This window comes from Phyllostomus hastatus, unplaced genomic scaffold (assembly GCF_019186645.2).
Source record: "Phyllostomus hastatus isolate PE091 unplaced genomic scaffold, TTU_PhHast_1.1 phas_scaffold_182, whole genome shotgun sequence".
NCBI lineage: Eukaryota > Metazoa > Chordata > Mammalia > Chiroptera > Phyllostomidae > Phyllostomus > Phyllostomus hastatus.
In genome coordinates, this window is record NW_025334013.1 from 5,759,838 (window position 1) to 5,775,285 (window position 15,448).

Consider the following 15,448-nt stretch of genomic DNA (forward strand, 5'->3'; position numbering starts at 1 on the left):
GCGGCGGGAAAATCTGACTGCGTCGGCGGTCGGCTTCCTTACGCACTCGCGGGCCCGCCTAGGTCCTCTCTGTGATGGAGGAGGAGGAGGAGGGAGCCGAGGAGCAGCAGCGATTCTCTTATCAACAGGTACAGGAGACCCGCATCCCGGCTGAGCTGGGGGCGGACGGCGTCGAGTTTTCGGGGAGGAAAAGCCCCGGAGGCCTCGCGCGTTCTTGCCTCGGGGTCCGCCTCCCACGGGTAGGGGCGCGCCCCGGCCGGCTCGAGCGCCTGCGCATGCGCCGGCTTGGTTGCCGCATGCTAGGCGGTCTCCACGGTAACGCACTAGGGCGGTGGCTTTGTAGTCACGTGCTGAGCGTCCCGAGGGAGGCGCCTGGGGCTGGCCCCGTGGCTTTGCGACGGCCTTAGTCTCCTTTCTCAGACAGGGTCGTAGTGAGGATGGGACGGGAACATTACGGGGAAACCAGGCAAAGCACTTAGTGCGCGGTGCCCGGTGCGCGGCAGGAGCCCTAAGATGTTGGCTTGGCCGCCGTGAGCGGCGCCGTCTCCATCCTGTGGATCGGCCTCGGGGCTGCGTGCACACCTCGCCGTCTCCGCGGTTGTACGTTCGCCTCTCAGCCCCGCCACGTGAGGGTGGCGTTGACTTGGCCAAACCCAGTTTTCTTACATGGAGAGTCGGAGTGGCAACAGGCACCTGTCGGGGTCGGGGTAGTTGCGTGTCTTCAGCCCTTCCTTTAATCAGCCCGGGCGTGAGTGCCGTGAGGCCGAGTCCCGAGAACTCCAGTGCGCTGTCAAGAGGTGGGAAGCTTTCTGGCTGGCGTAGCTCAGTGGATTGAGCGCGGGCTGCCAGCCAAAGCGTCGCAGGTTCGATTCCCAGCCAGGGCACATGCCTGGGTTGCAGGCCATGACCCCCAGCAACCGCACATTGATGCTTCTCTCACTCTTTCTCCCTCCCTTCCCTCTCTAAAAATAAATAAATAAAATGTTAAATAAAAGAGAGAGATGGGAAGCTAGAACCAGGTGGCACCCTCACAGAGGATTAACTGAAGGGACCCGTGAACGAGCTCCGTACCTGGGAGTTTCCTGCCCAGGAAGTGACACATTTTGTGAGCTGTCTACCCATCCCTTTACTTTTTGAGAAGCCTTCAGAAAAAGCTGCAGGACCCCTGTACTCAGCACCCAGACACCTCTCACCTCCGTTCACCAGTTGTTTACTTCTCACAGTTTTTGCTCCTCTTTTTCCCCTGAATTACTTAATAATTGATTGCAAATATCTTGACGCTTCCCGTTGACATTTTACTACTTGGGTATGCGTCTCCCAACCTCCGACATCATCTCCATTATCCCGCTCAGGGAGTTCGATACTGATGAAATTCTGTTACCAGATACTGCTCAGTCCAGCCTCACATTTCCCCGGTTGTCCTGAAAGTGTTCCTTTTAGTGGTCTGTCTCCGCCCGGGGCCCATGGAGGACCGTGCGCTGCAGTGGTGGTCCTGTCTCTCTGGTCCTCCCTGGAGCGACCCTCCAGCTCTGTGTCTTTCATGGCGCTGGTGGCTTGAAGAGCCCGCTCTCGGCCGAGGTGTAGTGGGAGACAGACGCTTGGAGATCAGGGCCTGGCCTTGTCGTTTCTGTGTTCCCCGCCCCTGGTCCTGAGCCAGGCCGCCCGCAGACAGTCAACGCTTGCTGATTCAATGAGGAGGCCTGCAAAGAGGGGCTGAGAACACTTTTTTAAATGGCCAGTTAAGTTTATATAGGCTTCAAGTGTATACACTTCGGTGACACAGCATCTGTGTATTGCTTTGTGTGCCCACCACCCAGAGTCAGGTCTGTCGCGGTGCATCTGACCCCCTTTGCCAGCTTCTGGGCTGAGAAATGTGAACCTCGGCCTCGGGCGAGCAGGTGGAGGGTCCCTCCCTGAGGCAGCCGTTGTTGGCACGAGGCGGGCTGCGCTGGGCAGAGCCAGCGAGGCCCCGTCCTCCAGGAGCTGCCGCGTCTGGGGCGCTGAAGCAGCTTCCAGCCCAGTCCAGGCGGCTCGGGAGGAGGGGCAGAGAACACTGGCTGGAGCGCTGCCCCTCCTCTCACTCCTGACGGCACCCCCACACACCTAAGGAGGATGACCTGGGGGGTCTTTATCCCCCAGGGGTGGTTGTCCTTGTGCCTCCTCTGACGGGCCTCAGGGCCCCTGGTCTAAGGAAGGCAGGTGCCTCGTCTGCCTGCCCCTCACTCCAGGTCCCGGGCTTGTGTTCCTGCAGCTGCCCCCCATCTCGCCTCGACTGGAAACGGCGCGGGCCTGGGCTCAGCCGTCACCGCGCCCCGCTCAGTCAGCTCCATCACGGAGCGCACTCATGTTTGTTGACATGAGAGGGAAACCTTGGCCGAGCTGGTTTGGCTCCTCCGCTCCTCCGTGTGGTGGAGAGAGATGCTGTCCAGGATCTCAACAGGTTGCTGACGGGCTGGGAGGGTCCTGCCAAGGCCGGCTAGCACCCCGGCACTCAAAGGAGGGTCGGTCAGATGCGCCCTCGGGGGCCTTCCCGGCGTCACCCTGGTCACCCAGCCTCCCTCCCATGCAGCCGTGGGGCTGCAGGGACTCGCAACAGAGGGACGGGGTCCTTTTGCATTTACTTGGTTAACCCCCACCCAGGCGAAACATCCCCGGCTGGCGTCTCCCTGCGCGCCCCAAGCACCCAGCACGCACCTCTACCCAGGGGGAACCTGGCACACGTTGGGGACTGAGCCCGGTGGCGCAGATACTCTTCTGCAGGTGCCATCAGATTCTCTCCCCGCTGACCCGCCCCCATAATTCCTCACCCAGACTCGGCATGAATCACAGCCGCTAGCGGGGAAGGGGTGTCCCTACAAGGCCCACCCCAGGGGGCCTCGTTGATGTGTCAGTGCACTCGGAGAGCCACTGTGCCGCGGCCAGGGGAGGGCCGCAGGAGTCAGGCTGAGCAGAGCCTCTCCTTGGTCTTAGTTTTCTAAGACGTGGAAAGCTCTCATCTGCAGCCCCCCTCCTGAGGCATTTTGGTTTATGCTGCAGAGGCTGAAGGCCGCCGTCCACTACACCGTGGGCTGTCTCTGCGCAGAGGCCGCCGCGGACACGCAAGTGCAGCTCAGCAGGCAGACCATCGCGGCCATCGCGGAGGTGACCTTCCGGCAGTGCGGTAGGCGGCCCCGGACTTCCCGCGTGGGCGCAGGGGCGGGGGGGGGTGGCTGGTTTCGCCGGGACAGGTGGGGGACGGGTGCTGTGGGTGGGTCCCCTCCCGTCGGAGCGCGGGCACCTCCCGCCGTTCCCAAGACAGTCTTTTTCTTGGCTGCCGGGTTCGGGTAGTTTATGGAAGATCAATTTCCTTCTATTACACTAACACTGGGGCATTAGCACCTTTATTTTATTGTTTTAAACTGCCCGGAACATTAGACATTAAATTTTTTATTTCCTTGCGTTATAACATTTTTATATCGCCCATAGTTTATTTGACAGCGGGACTCATGGCAGAGGCCTTTGCTTGACTTCACACGACGTTAATGTCCGCGCAAGCCCTCGCTTGTCACAGGACGTAAAGTTTAGGGGTGGTTTCGAGAGTGACGGGGGTCGCCCCAAGTACCAGGAGGCCCCGGGTAAGGGGTCGGGTGCCAGAGGACGAGGCGGTCATGACGAATCAGAGGGCCCAAGGCGCCCGACAGAGATGGGGCTGCGCGGGGGGCCTGTGCTGGCTGTCGGGGGGCGGGGGGCGGCCTCGCATCTCCTTCCCACGTGAGGCTGTGACGCGGGAGCTGAAGCTCGTCTCTCTCTCTTTCAGAAAATTTTGCCAAAGACCTTGAGATGTTTGCCAGGTGGGTGAAGAGCTTGATTATCTGCTGCCGCGTCTGCTTACGTCCTATTGACACTCTCCATCTGGTGGGATATTTCAGGAGAGCGTTAGCGATTCTTTTTTTTTTTTTTTTTTTGGCATTTTGTGGAGGCTCATCTCTAATCAAGGTTCCACAAGAATATCACATCTGCTGCAATCACGTCCATTCAGGCTTGATTTGTCGTTTTTTGAAGTTTCCCCAGCATTTTTTGTTAAGAGAACCGAAATCATTCAGCTCCAGGTTGAAAAGGCTTGAATGGTGTCTCGAGGGCTCCGACTGTGCAGGGCGTGCGTGCCTTTGAGACCGTTTCTGCGGGGTGGTGCCGCGCGGGGGTCCGGTCCCCGCGGGGGAGTGGGGTGCTGCGGCGGTGATTGCCGGCAGGTGGCCGGGCAACGGCAGCACGGCGCTCGTCCGGCCCGCACTCGCCACGTGTGTTCCCAGTGACACCTTTGCTCGGAGCAGAGCGAGCAGAGCGGTGACTTGCTTTCAGCCGGTAAAGCTTTAGCTTTTGCAGGTGATTTACGCTCATCTCTTCAATTAGCGCCTCAGGTAATTGGAAACAATTGCTACCTATTGCTTTTATGAAGCAATTCGAATGACTGAAGCCTGCAAGGGCTGGAGCTTCCTCGTCAGCTCCCACCTCTGATTCGGTGCCAGCCTGTCCCACCGGCACTCTCCACCTTGCTCCCGGGAGCTCTGTGCTTCCCGGGTGAGCGAGTGCGCGGGTGAGTTACAGCGGCGGGTGCATGGAGGGCAGGCTCTAAATCTCCCCGCCCCCTGCGTGCGCGAGCCCCTCGAGACCCCGCAGCGTCTGCGGCTGGCCCAGACGGGTGCGGTGGTGCCGTGGGCTCCCGACGGCTCACCAGGCCTGTTCACTGTCGGTCTGGCGGCTGCCCTCCCCTGTGGCCCGCCGTCCCCCTCGCCGGGTCTCCTGTGAAACGCCTCCATGGCTTTACTGGCCGTCTCTTTTCTTTTTGTCTATTTTGAAAACACAACTCTTTCGTTACAAAGGGAGACACGGAAGTGTGACGGAGTGGACAGATGACGCTTCGAAGTGAACGTGCAGCCTCCTCAGGGCAGAGCAGGGTCCCCACCCGAGCACGGCAGCCGTGGGAGGGCAGGCGCTCTGCCCCAGGGCGGTCCTGGGCCGGTCCTGGGCATCCTGGGCGTCGTGGGCGGTCCTCAGCGTCTCCGGCCTCTGCCCGCCCCGAGCGTGCCCCGGCTGTGGCTCGTGTTTTTGCCAGTTCTGTGTTAGCTGTGGGGAAAGACAGGGGACATTTTTAAAGGCTTCTGCAAAATATTAGAAATGATGAAATTAGAAATACTCAGCATTGTGATCCTCAAGCTTTCAGTTCCCCTGCATTTTATAACATTTCCTGGGCACAGCGGCAGAGTGGGGGGGGGGGGGCGGGCGGTCACTGAGGCTGGAAGTCCCCCCCACCCCACCCAGGGCGTCGTCTTCTGAAGAAAGGGGTCTGGGCAGCGGCTGTCAGCTGCTGGGGGCGGGGGGCGGAGCGGGGGCAACTGCGGCCTCCCTCGCACTTCCTTCCAAGAACCCCGAACCCCGAGGGAACGCAAGAGCAGATTTTCTTTGAAGACCCATCCTTTGTCTTCGTTTTACATTGGTTTTCATGATATTCCAGTGTGTTCTCGCGTTTTAAAAATCCTGTTTTAAAGTTTACCACCGAATAAAACCAGTATTCCCAGAGAGTCAACTCCGTGTATCCTGTGGCTCCGGGCTTCCCCTGCCACCTGGTCTCTGCTTCCGGAACCTGGTGTGTGGGGGGGGCGGTGCCGAGATGCACAGCACTCACAGTTCTAGAAGTACGAAGCAGTCTCTGCGGGCTGCCTGTAACATTGTTCTCAGGAGAAAACACATTTAATTCTTTTTTAAAAAGAGTTTATTTATTTACTTTTAGTGAGAGGGTAAGGGAGGGAGAGAAATATCAATGTGTGGTTGCCTCTCAGGGGGCCCCCACCAGGGACCTGGCCCAGACCCAGGCAAGTGCCCTGACTGGGAATCGAACCAGCGACCCTTTGGTTCGCAGCCTACACTCAGTCCACTTAGCTACACCAGCCAGGCCAAGAAAACACATTTCATTCTGAATTCTGAAAATACATTCAATTCACTTATAAACTTTGGAGAAGTCATCTCAGTTTAAGTTATGGAGTTCCTTTATTTAGCTTTGAATCCTCTAGTCACCTAGTATTGCTAATGTGGTAAAGATGGAGTGTTCTGAAGAAAATAGATATTCTCCACTAAGTAAATTCTAGGAACATTCTGGGGATAACCTTTAAAACCAGTGTTGCTAAAAGCGTTATGTAAACAAGTTGCTTAGGCCCTGGCTGGTGTGGCTCAGTGGATTGAGTGCCAGCCTGCGAACCAAAGGGTTGTTGGTTAGATTCCCAGTCAGGGCACATGCCTGGGTTGCAGGCCAGGTCCCCAGTAGGGGGGCATGAGAGGCAACCACACACTGATGTTGTCTCTCCCTTTCTTCCTCCCTCCTGTCCCCTCTCTAAAAATAAATATTTTTTTTAAAAAAGGTCACTTTGTCGTTTTCTCTGGAGTGATGTTCTGGAGTCAGGGTTGCCGCAGGAGAGTCTGCTGGGCAGTGGCCCTGCCTGGAGACCAGGGACAGGCTGGGGGCCGGAGAGGGTGGGCTCAGCCCCCTCCTGCGCGCCCACGCTTCTCCGTGACAGATGAGCCGCCCTCCCTCCGCACCCAGCCTCCCTCCGCACCTGGTTCAGCCGGCACCTGGTTCAGCCGCTGGAGCGGGTGGCTGAGACAGGGCCACACTGGTCCTTGGTGGCACTGCTGCCCTCTCCCCGGGGTGTCTGCAGCCAGCCGCACACTTGGTGGCTGCTGCTGTGCCACCTGCCTGCCTGTTCCCCTCTTCACCCGGTCCTTGCAGGTGGCTGCCTGGAGGCCATCCCCTGAGATGGGCGTTGTCCCAGGACAGACAGGTACTGTCGTCATGATAGGATGGCGGGTGATATTTGGACATTTAGCAGGATGTGAAGGAACAATTTGGCCAAATTATGGAGTATGATTTCTGTGTGACTTTGTCTTTAATTCAGCCAATATTCAGTGTTGACCTACTATGTGCTGGCCACTGACCACTTTGCTAGTTACTAAGGATACAAAGATTCCTACCTATTCCTGTGTGTGAAGTTCCTACTTATTTTTGGAGGAAGTTAGAAATGGCAAGAAAAGGTGTAGCTAGAATAATAAATGATTGAATAGAGCTTATTATCTCAAATTACCTTTTAAAGCAAAGATGAGGGGATTGGAATGAAACTTTAAGTCCAACTTGTGGGCAAGACACAGACTCCGGCGTCAAGGGTGTTCTCTGCTCCCGCCAGGCCGTGGCTTGGGGCTGCGTTGCCTCCGTGCTGGGCGGCGGCGGGTCCGGCGTCAGGGGCACCTGCACGAGCGCGTCCTGCAGCCAGGCCCTCGGAGAGGAGCTTCGGGGTCTTGGTCTGAGTGCAGCCGTGCCTCACGGAAATTCTCTCTCTCCCTCTCTTTCTCTCTCTCTTTCTCTCTCTTTCTCCCTCTCTCTACCCCCCCACACTCTTCCCTCTTTCTCGCTCTTTGTTAATCCTTACCTGAGGGTATTTTTTCATTGCTTTTTAGAGAGACGGGGAGGGAGAGGGAAACATGGATTGGTTGCCCTGTCTTGCATCCATGGAATCTGCAGCATGTACCTGGGTATATGCCTCAGCCAGGAATTGAACCCGCGACCTCTTGGTTCAAGGATGATGATCCAACCAACTAAGCCATACCAGCCAGGGCTAATGTCTCTCTTAAAGCTTTATTTATTGCCTTGGCCAGTGCGGCTCAGTGGATTGAGCCCCGGCCTGTGAACCAAAAGGTTGCCGGTTTGATTCCCCGTCAGGGCACATGCCTGGGCTGCAGGCAGGGTCCCCAGTCGGGGGGCGGGGGGGGGGGTGCGATAGGCAACTGATGGATGTTTCTCTTGCATATCGATGTTTCTCTCCCTCTCTTTCTTCCTTCCCTCTCCTTTCTCTGAAAATAAATAAATAAAATCTAAAAAAAATTATTTAAGGGAGAGAGAGACAGAGAGAGGAAAACACTGATTTACTATTCCGTCATGCCTGCATGCTGGCTGGTGCTTGCACGTGCCCCGACCGGGGAGGGAGCCCGCAGCCGCGGCGTACCGGGACGGTGCTCAGCGGACCGAGCCGCCTGGCCGGCTTTACGGTTTCTTTCATGTGTCGTGAGGCTGGGCCGCTCTCTCTGTTCCCCGAAGCCTTGCGGTGACCTTGCTGTTTCTGTCGTGTTTGCCCCAGACTCCGCTCCCTGCCGGCGTTCCTGGGCCCGCGGGGGAGGTGGGCGGGTGGGCGTGTGCCCTCGGCGTCCTGGCTTGTCACTTCATTCATGTCTGTGTCCCTGGTGCTTAATGACCGCGCTCTGAAAAGGTGGGCTGCTCAGAGGTTCTTGCCAGCCCGCCGTCTGACCGTGAACTTCTGTGTTTCGTCCAAACTTCAAATGCCAGCCCACATTTTGGTGAACTGTTTCTGCCCTTCCGACAGGCACGCAAGACGAAGCACGATTAACACGGAAGACGTGAAGCTCTTAGCCAGGAGGAGTAATTCACTGGTGAGAGATGAGTTTCTTTCCTCGCTCCCCTTTCCCATCAGAATACATTATTCCCAATTAATCACTTTTAGCCATGAAGCGACTCCCCAGGGCACCTTGCATTAAAAACGGGCGACGGTTGAACCGTTCAGACCTGCCGTGATTTACAGTCTTTCTTTCACGAAGACGGATCTCGCCAAGCCAATTTGGAACTTTCTAATCAGCACTCTCCGGGTTTCACGGTTTGCCTTTTCGTAACGTCTCAAAACTTCGGGCCCGTGTTTCAGCTGCAGGGTGATGGCGGAGGCGGTCACCGGCGGGAGCGTGGGGGGGTTCACTGTGGCGCCCAGTTTTCCTGGGCGGGCATGAGGAGTGTTTGCATGGCCGAGGTGGGCAGAGTTCTCTGTCTTTTCAGTGAAATCTGGACGTCACCCTGGCCAGGCCCTCAAGTCACAGGTGATGCTGCGACCTGCCCAGCCTGGTGGCTGGGCCGGTGGCGGGTCTGGGACTCCCGGGAGGCCCGGCCATGGAGACACTTCGTGTTCCTCCCTGTAACGTGAGCTGCACGAGGGGGGGGGGGGGATTATCTCTTTTTTCTCTGCTGCACCTGCTGTGCCTAGAATAGGGCCTGGCACACAGTAGGTGCTGAATGAGGAGTTGAATAAATTCCTATAGCAACTGACCGTTCAGAGGGGGCTTTTATAGGTACTTAACATATATTATCCAAGCCTCACAGCCACCCTGTGAAGGTTTATAATGACGTGACTTATTAGCCCATTTTACAGGCCAGACCCCTGGAGTTGGTAACTTCCCAAAGTTAAACATGATGCTCTCGGGTTGACCCCTGAACCTTGACCTTTTAACCCTGAATTAGTGCTGTTTCCACTAGGCCCTTTTTGGCCTTTGCTTTTCTAGCATCCTTTCCGCAAAGTTTAAGTCAAGGTTAAGGCTGAGAGCTGAGTAACAGAGCTAAGGCGCCTGGCGGCGCTGCGTCTCGGTGGAGAAGAGATTGCTCCCTTCGTACGCTCTGTGTCGTCCTGTTACTTGGTCAGCTGCCGTGCGTGGTGTCTGTCTCTGGCAAAGGAACAGATGACGCAAGTCCCCTTAGAGCATGAATTGCAAAGTTCTCTGCTGATGCACATTTGTTGACTTCACAACACTTTTTATTTTGGACTCTTAATTTTTTTCATCTGACAGACGCTTATATTAATGAAGACACACAGCTAAATTTGCACATTTGACTACTCCCTTAAGGCAGGGACCTTGTCTTGTTTATCTTGTGTCCCTAATATGTGATACGTAGTAGTTGCTCAACAATTTCAGGTGGATAAATTTGGGCGGATATTAACCGTATCTGTGCTTTGTAAAGTGTGTGGTTGTCTCTCACATGCTCCCAACTGGGAACTTGGCCCACAATCCAGGCATGTGTCCTGACTAGGAATCGAACCAGCGACCGTTTGCTTTGCAGTCTGGCACTCAATCCACTGGGCCACACCAGCCAGGGCAGTGCTTTGTAAAGTGTATCTGTGATGGGTGCGCCTTCTGCAAGCTCCGGGTGTTAACTCATCGGTTGGTTACTCTGGGAGCACCCTCCTGCTCCGTGGCATCGTCAGCAGCAGGGAGTTGACTTCCGCAGTTGGTTACTGCTGTGCGCGAGAATCCGAAGCTCTGTTTAACTGTGAGGAATGTGCCCCAGGCTGGTCCACCCAGATTTTTGGGGTGGGAGTGGTTGGGAGAGGGTGTAGGTCCCCACCCCAGACATTATAAAATGGCTTTATAACCAGATAAAAATATAATTAAAAATTCTTTTCTGTGACCTGGCTAGTGTGGCTCAGTGGATTGAGTGCCAGCCTGCAAACCAAAGGGTCACTGGTTCAATTCCCTGTCAGGGCACATGCCTGGGTTGCGGGCCAGGTCCCCAGTCGGTGGGGTGCGAGAGGCAACCACACATTGATGTTTCTCTTTGTCCCTTTCTCCCTCTCTTCCCCTGTCTCTAAAATTAAATAATTTTTTTTTTCATAGCTAAAATACATCACAGAGAAAAATGAAGAGATTGCTCAGCTTAACACAGAACGGAAAACAAAGAAGAAAAAGAAGTTAGAGGCTGAAAATAAAAACTTGGCGGAGCCCGCAGAGGCTGGCGGAGTGGAGAGTGAGAACTAAACTCTGTCACCGTTTGGGAAAAGCAGCCCTCAGCAGGCAGAGCCACCAAAACACGTATTGCCACCCAGGGAATGTTGAAGGAATAAGTGGAGATTAAAAAAAAAAAAAGGTGCAGAAGCTTTTTGCCCCATGTTCTCCATGCCATCGGCTGCAGGAGCCAGTGCGCACGAGAACTGGAAACTCTTCAGCAAAATGCCCCTGTCCCATGTCTTACTGAAACTCTTAAGAAAGGTGTGTGTGTGACTACATGTTGGAAATTATATCGATTGCGATGAATAAAACCGTGTTAGCAGTAAGATGCGGTTGATTTGTTTTCAAGCAAAAATCCTCGTTATTTCTTCATTACGTAAGTGTCCAGGCTGACAGTTCCCGAACGAGGATTGAGTTGTATGTGTTCAGTTCTTCTGACTACCGCTGTTTTAAACTCATGTCACTCGGGATCACAGGTGAGAAGGCTAATGCTGGGAAATGGACCTTTTTGCTGTTTAAAGGAGATGTTTTCCGGAAACACAGTTTACGGGATTTTTCCTCAGGCTGTTTTGGGGGTGCTTCTGGGACCACAGTCCTGCTGTCGTCTTTCTGGGGTTTCTCAGAGGGCCAGGGGGCGCCGTTTCCCTGCTGGGGCGGGCAGTAGGGGTGCGGGGAAGGGCCTGGTGCTTGCAGCCCGTTCTGCATGCCGGCCTCTGCCCCGGGCGCCTCACCGGGTCTGCGCAGCTGGTCCAGGCGGTGAGTGGCTGTCCCCATGGTCGAGGTGAGGCAGCTGAAGCTCCAAGAGGGTGGCCACCTGCCCAGGGTCTGCTGACCGGTAGAGACTGTGTACATTCGGGGTCTGACTGGAGAGGGGGCAGGAGAGAAGAGGCCGTGCATCCGGGGTGGGATGTTTACCGTCGGTGCCCAAGTACGGCCATCGCAAGACACCTCAGAGCCCGGCTGTCGGGGAGAGATGCTGAGCTGTGGTCCTAGTAAAGACTTTTTTGTGGGAAGGGCAGTGTCTTTATTTAAAAAATTTTGTTTTTAACCCTGGCTGGCGTTGCTCAGCGGCTTGAGTGCGGGCTGCGAACCAAAGCATCGCAGGTTCGACTCCCAGTCAGGGCACATGTCTGGGTTGCAGGCCATGACCCCCAGCAACCGCACATTGATGGCTCTCTCTCTCTCTCTCTTTCTCCCTCCCTTCCCTCTCTAAAAATAAATAAAATCTTTAAAAAAACTTTTTTCATTGTGATTTTTTAAAAAAGTAGTTCATTTTTACTGTATTTTCATTACCATTTATCCCCCATGTACCCTCTTCCACCTCCATCCCCACCGAGTTTTGAATTTAAACCTTAGTTTCAGCTTCTGCGATAACTGATCACGTGATCTCGTGTTAGCGGTAACGTGGGCCACGTCAGTGAAGGAGAATGGAATCGTGGAGCCTTCCACCCGTGCCGTGCCTTCCAGCCAAAGATCTGTGTGTTGGTTTCTTTTTTAAATTTTATTGTTTTAATTAAATGTATTGGGGCGACATCAGGTGATAAGGTCGTATGGCTTCAAAGATGCATTTCTGTGGTTCCAGAGCTGCGTCCGGCCCTGTGTGCCCCCCCTCCCGCAGTCAGGGCCCCCCCCTCCCGCAGTCAGGCCACGCCCCCCGCAGTCAGGCCACGCCCCCGCAGTCAGGCCACGCCCCCGTCACCGGGTTAGGCCCCCGCCACGCTCCCACCCCACGTGTTACTCCCGTTTTCAGATGAGCTCTCCCTGAACTCTCCGCCGAGGGGAGCTTGGACACTGGAGACTGGGGGCTTTGCACAGGTTGGCGCAACTGGGCCGCATCCGGGCTGTGCCGCTGTCGGAGCTCGGTGGCTTCCCCGGGCCGCGGCGATCTTCTCGGCGGTGCAGGGTTGGAACACCGTGCAGCGAGGCTACATGGGGCAGTAGGAGGGAGTGGGCAGAACCACCACAATGCATCTTACTCTTACGGATTCGTGTAGCCCCGAAAACTGGTACACGCGTGACTCAAAGTGGGGAACCCGTGTGTGCCACGAGTGTTCCGTCTGCTTGGAGGGGCGCGCAGGGCCCCCCCCTGCTGGCATAAGGGTTCCGACGTGACATTTCCTAGCCACGGGAGGGAGTCGGCTTGGTGTTCGCGTAACTTTTGGTTTAATGAGCGTGTTTGTGTACGGCCTGTTTCTATTTTAGGCGCGCAGTCTTACATTTTTCGGGGGGGGGATGACACGGAGGTGGTCGGACTTTGTAGGAACTGCTGGCTTCACTCCCTGAGTTCTCGTCAGCTGCGTCTCCCCCCGCCCTCCGCCCCAGTGAGGGGCATTTACTTTGGACATCCAAAGCCTCCGTCTTTGGGGACAGGGCAGAACGCTCCAGAGGGCCCTTTTGCATGGGCTTGCTTCCTCCAAGCTCTAACCAGACCTGCTGGCCGCATAACCAGACGACGAGCCGCAGAGCAGCAGAGGTCTCTGACGTAAGTGTGGCCCGGGAACAAAGGCGGAGGCAGTGTGCGTTGTCAGTATCTGTCCTCCGTGTACGCCCGTGCCTCCAAGAGCTCGCTATGGAAGGCCCCGTGTCAGTGTTTGTTACTGAGATCACGAGCCAGGCAAGCCTTAGTGACCCTCTCTGCTCATGGCTGTCCCCTGGGTGCGCCGGGGAGGGTCTGCCCCGCCACGCACAGCCGACCCCCGGGAGAGGTCATAGGCGCCGCCGTGCCCTTCACTGAGCTGTGGGGCCTGGAAGGGGTCTCCCGGCTTCCACCCCAGGAGCCCCCTGCCCGGCCTTCCTGACACGTGGTCCCCCGGCTCTGCTGAGCTCCTCCAGGGACGGGGAGCCCTCTCTGTTCTGGACACGGATGATTGCAGGTTTCTTCTCTTCTCAGGGAAAAGTCTCCCACCTGCTGACGTCGTCTGTCCGGGTCCTGTTCTGCCCTTCCGAAGGAACAGCCTTTGTTTTTCAAAATAACCCCAAACCGGAGTCCTTTCCTCAGAGTTCCCGTGGTACCCCTTTTCAGAAACACACGTTCCCGCCCCGAACGGTAGACGGCAGGCCCCCTGAGGGCGCACTTCGGGCCGGTGAAGGGCGGGCGGCCCCTCGGTGGGCGCCCTGTGCAGACTGCACCCTGCACTCCCCGGGGCGTGCGGGGGAGAAGCGGGAGCCCGTGCGGAGGTGGCTCGGCTCTGAGCGGGGATTTCCGCAGCGAGGAGCCCTTCCCACTGTGCGGGGCGCAGAGCAAGCTCCTTGTCTCTACGACGGCTTCAACGTGAGTGCCTGGTGTGCCTCCCGCTTGCACCGGGGGCTGTGCGTGTCCTGACTCCCCTGGTCCTGGCGGTTCTGTGAAGTCGGCGGTCGGCCCTGTTCCCTTGTCCCCGGTTTGCAGGTGAGGAGACCGAGGCCACGGAGAGGTCAGTTAGATGGCAAAGCCAGGATTTTAGTCTGGAGCACTCACCCTGCAAAGCTAAGCTGTGCTGCCAGCGCCCGCAGCCTCCCCGGAGGACCCCCGGGGTGCACCTGGGCCCTGGAAAGCGCTGTCCCCGCCCCCTCCCACCGGCGTTCCCTTCTGGGGAGAGCCGGTGGTTCTACGGCGGTTCTGCTTCCTCCTGGAGCCTCGCCTTGGGCGTCGGTCATCCTCAGCGGGTTTGTGGCGGGTGCTTCAGATTTTAGGGGCGGTCTCAGTTGGGGCACAGGGGCTGCGTGCTTGTCTCTGTGATTCTGAGGGTGGGACCTGTGAGGAAAAGCCAGGAAGGGGGCACAGAGGACCCCCCAGACTGCGCTTCTCAGCAGGGGTGCCGTCCCGAGGAAGTCAGCCTGGGAGCAGGTCAGGTGCAGGTCCTTCAGGAGGAAGAATGTTTCACACCTGACACACAAAACAAATTCTTACTCCCTGTGACGCACTCTTAACTTGTTTTACTCAAAAGAAGTGCTGGTTTAGCCCTGGCTGCTGTGGCTCGGTGGGTTGGAGCAGTGTCCTGTGCACCAGCAGGTTGCAGGTTTGATCCCTGGTCAGGGCACATACCTGGGCTGCAGGTTCAAGCCCCGGTCGGGGTGCATACTGGAGGCAGCTGGTCGCTATTTCTCACATTGATGTTTCTCTCTCCCTCTCCCTGTCTCTCTGAAAGCAATGAAAGAAATGTCCTTGGGTGAGGATTAAAAAAGAAGTGCCAGTTTGTGACCCACTAGTGAGTGGTCAGTAGCACTTTGGAAAACACTGGACTCGAGCCTGGCTACCCTGGGGTCCGCATCACCTGGGCGCCTGTTAGAATTGCAGGACCGTGGCCCCTCCTTGCACCACATCAGAATTGGCATTTTAGTCTGAACTGCAGTAGGGCGATTAGGGTTCACGGCTCAATGTGAGAAGGCCAGGGCCGGAGGACAGTGTCTGGCCTGCTGGGCTGGGGAGCGGTCACCGGGGTCGACCTTGCCTGCGACCTGGTGAAACCGGGGGATGCTCTAAGCGGCTGCCTGAGCCCTCGTTGCGACCCCCTTTCTCCTGCCCACGGCAGATTCAGTCACGCCCTCCTATGGGCAGAGTTTCAGAGGGTGAGCTCCTTACCCAAGGCTAAATTTAAACCACGTTAAATCACTCTGGTTTGTTCTCACGGCTTCCTGCCTGCTACAGGCATGATTGCGAGGGAGTGGAGCTTCTTCGGAAGCAAGTGCCCGTGAATTGCAGAGGCAGAGAGACCTGTGGCTTTAATGAAGGCTTAAGTCCCATCCAGAAGCGCCTTTGTGGGCACTGATTGCTGCGGCATATGCGTCACCACTGGAGTGTGGGGCAAAGGGGAGTGCAGCCTTCCACAGGTATGTATACAAAAAACCAGCTGCAGGTTGAGCTAAAAATACCCCCCCCCCCCCCGCA

At 56.5% G+C, this 15,448-nt stretch overlaps 1 protein-coding gene across 1 annotated transcript; it reads left to right on the top strand.

Annotated features, from left to right (window-relative positions):
* CENPS (centromere protein S) lies at positions 1-10,896 on the top strand. Its single transcript, XM_045859770.1, has 5 exons — positions 1-128; positions 3,037-3,160; positions 3,797-3,830; positions 8,403-8,469; positions 10,471-10,896. Exons 1-5 carry the CDS (start codon positions 75-77, stop codon positions 10,609-10,611), a joined length of 420 nt encoding a protein of 139 aa, XP_045715726.1. The 5' UTR covers positions 1-74; the 3' UTR covers positions 10,612-10,896.
* The last annotated feature ends 4,552 nt before the right edge of the window (positions 10,897-15,448 follow it).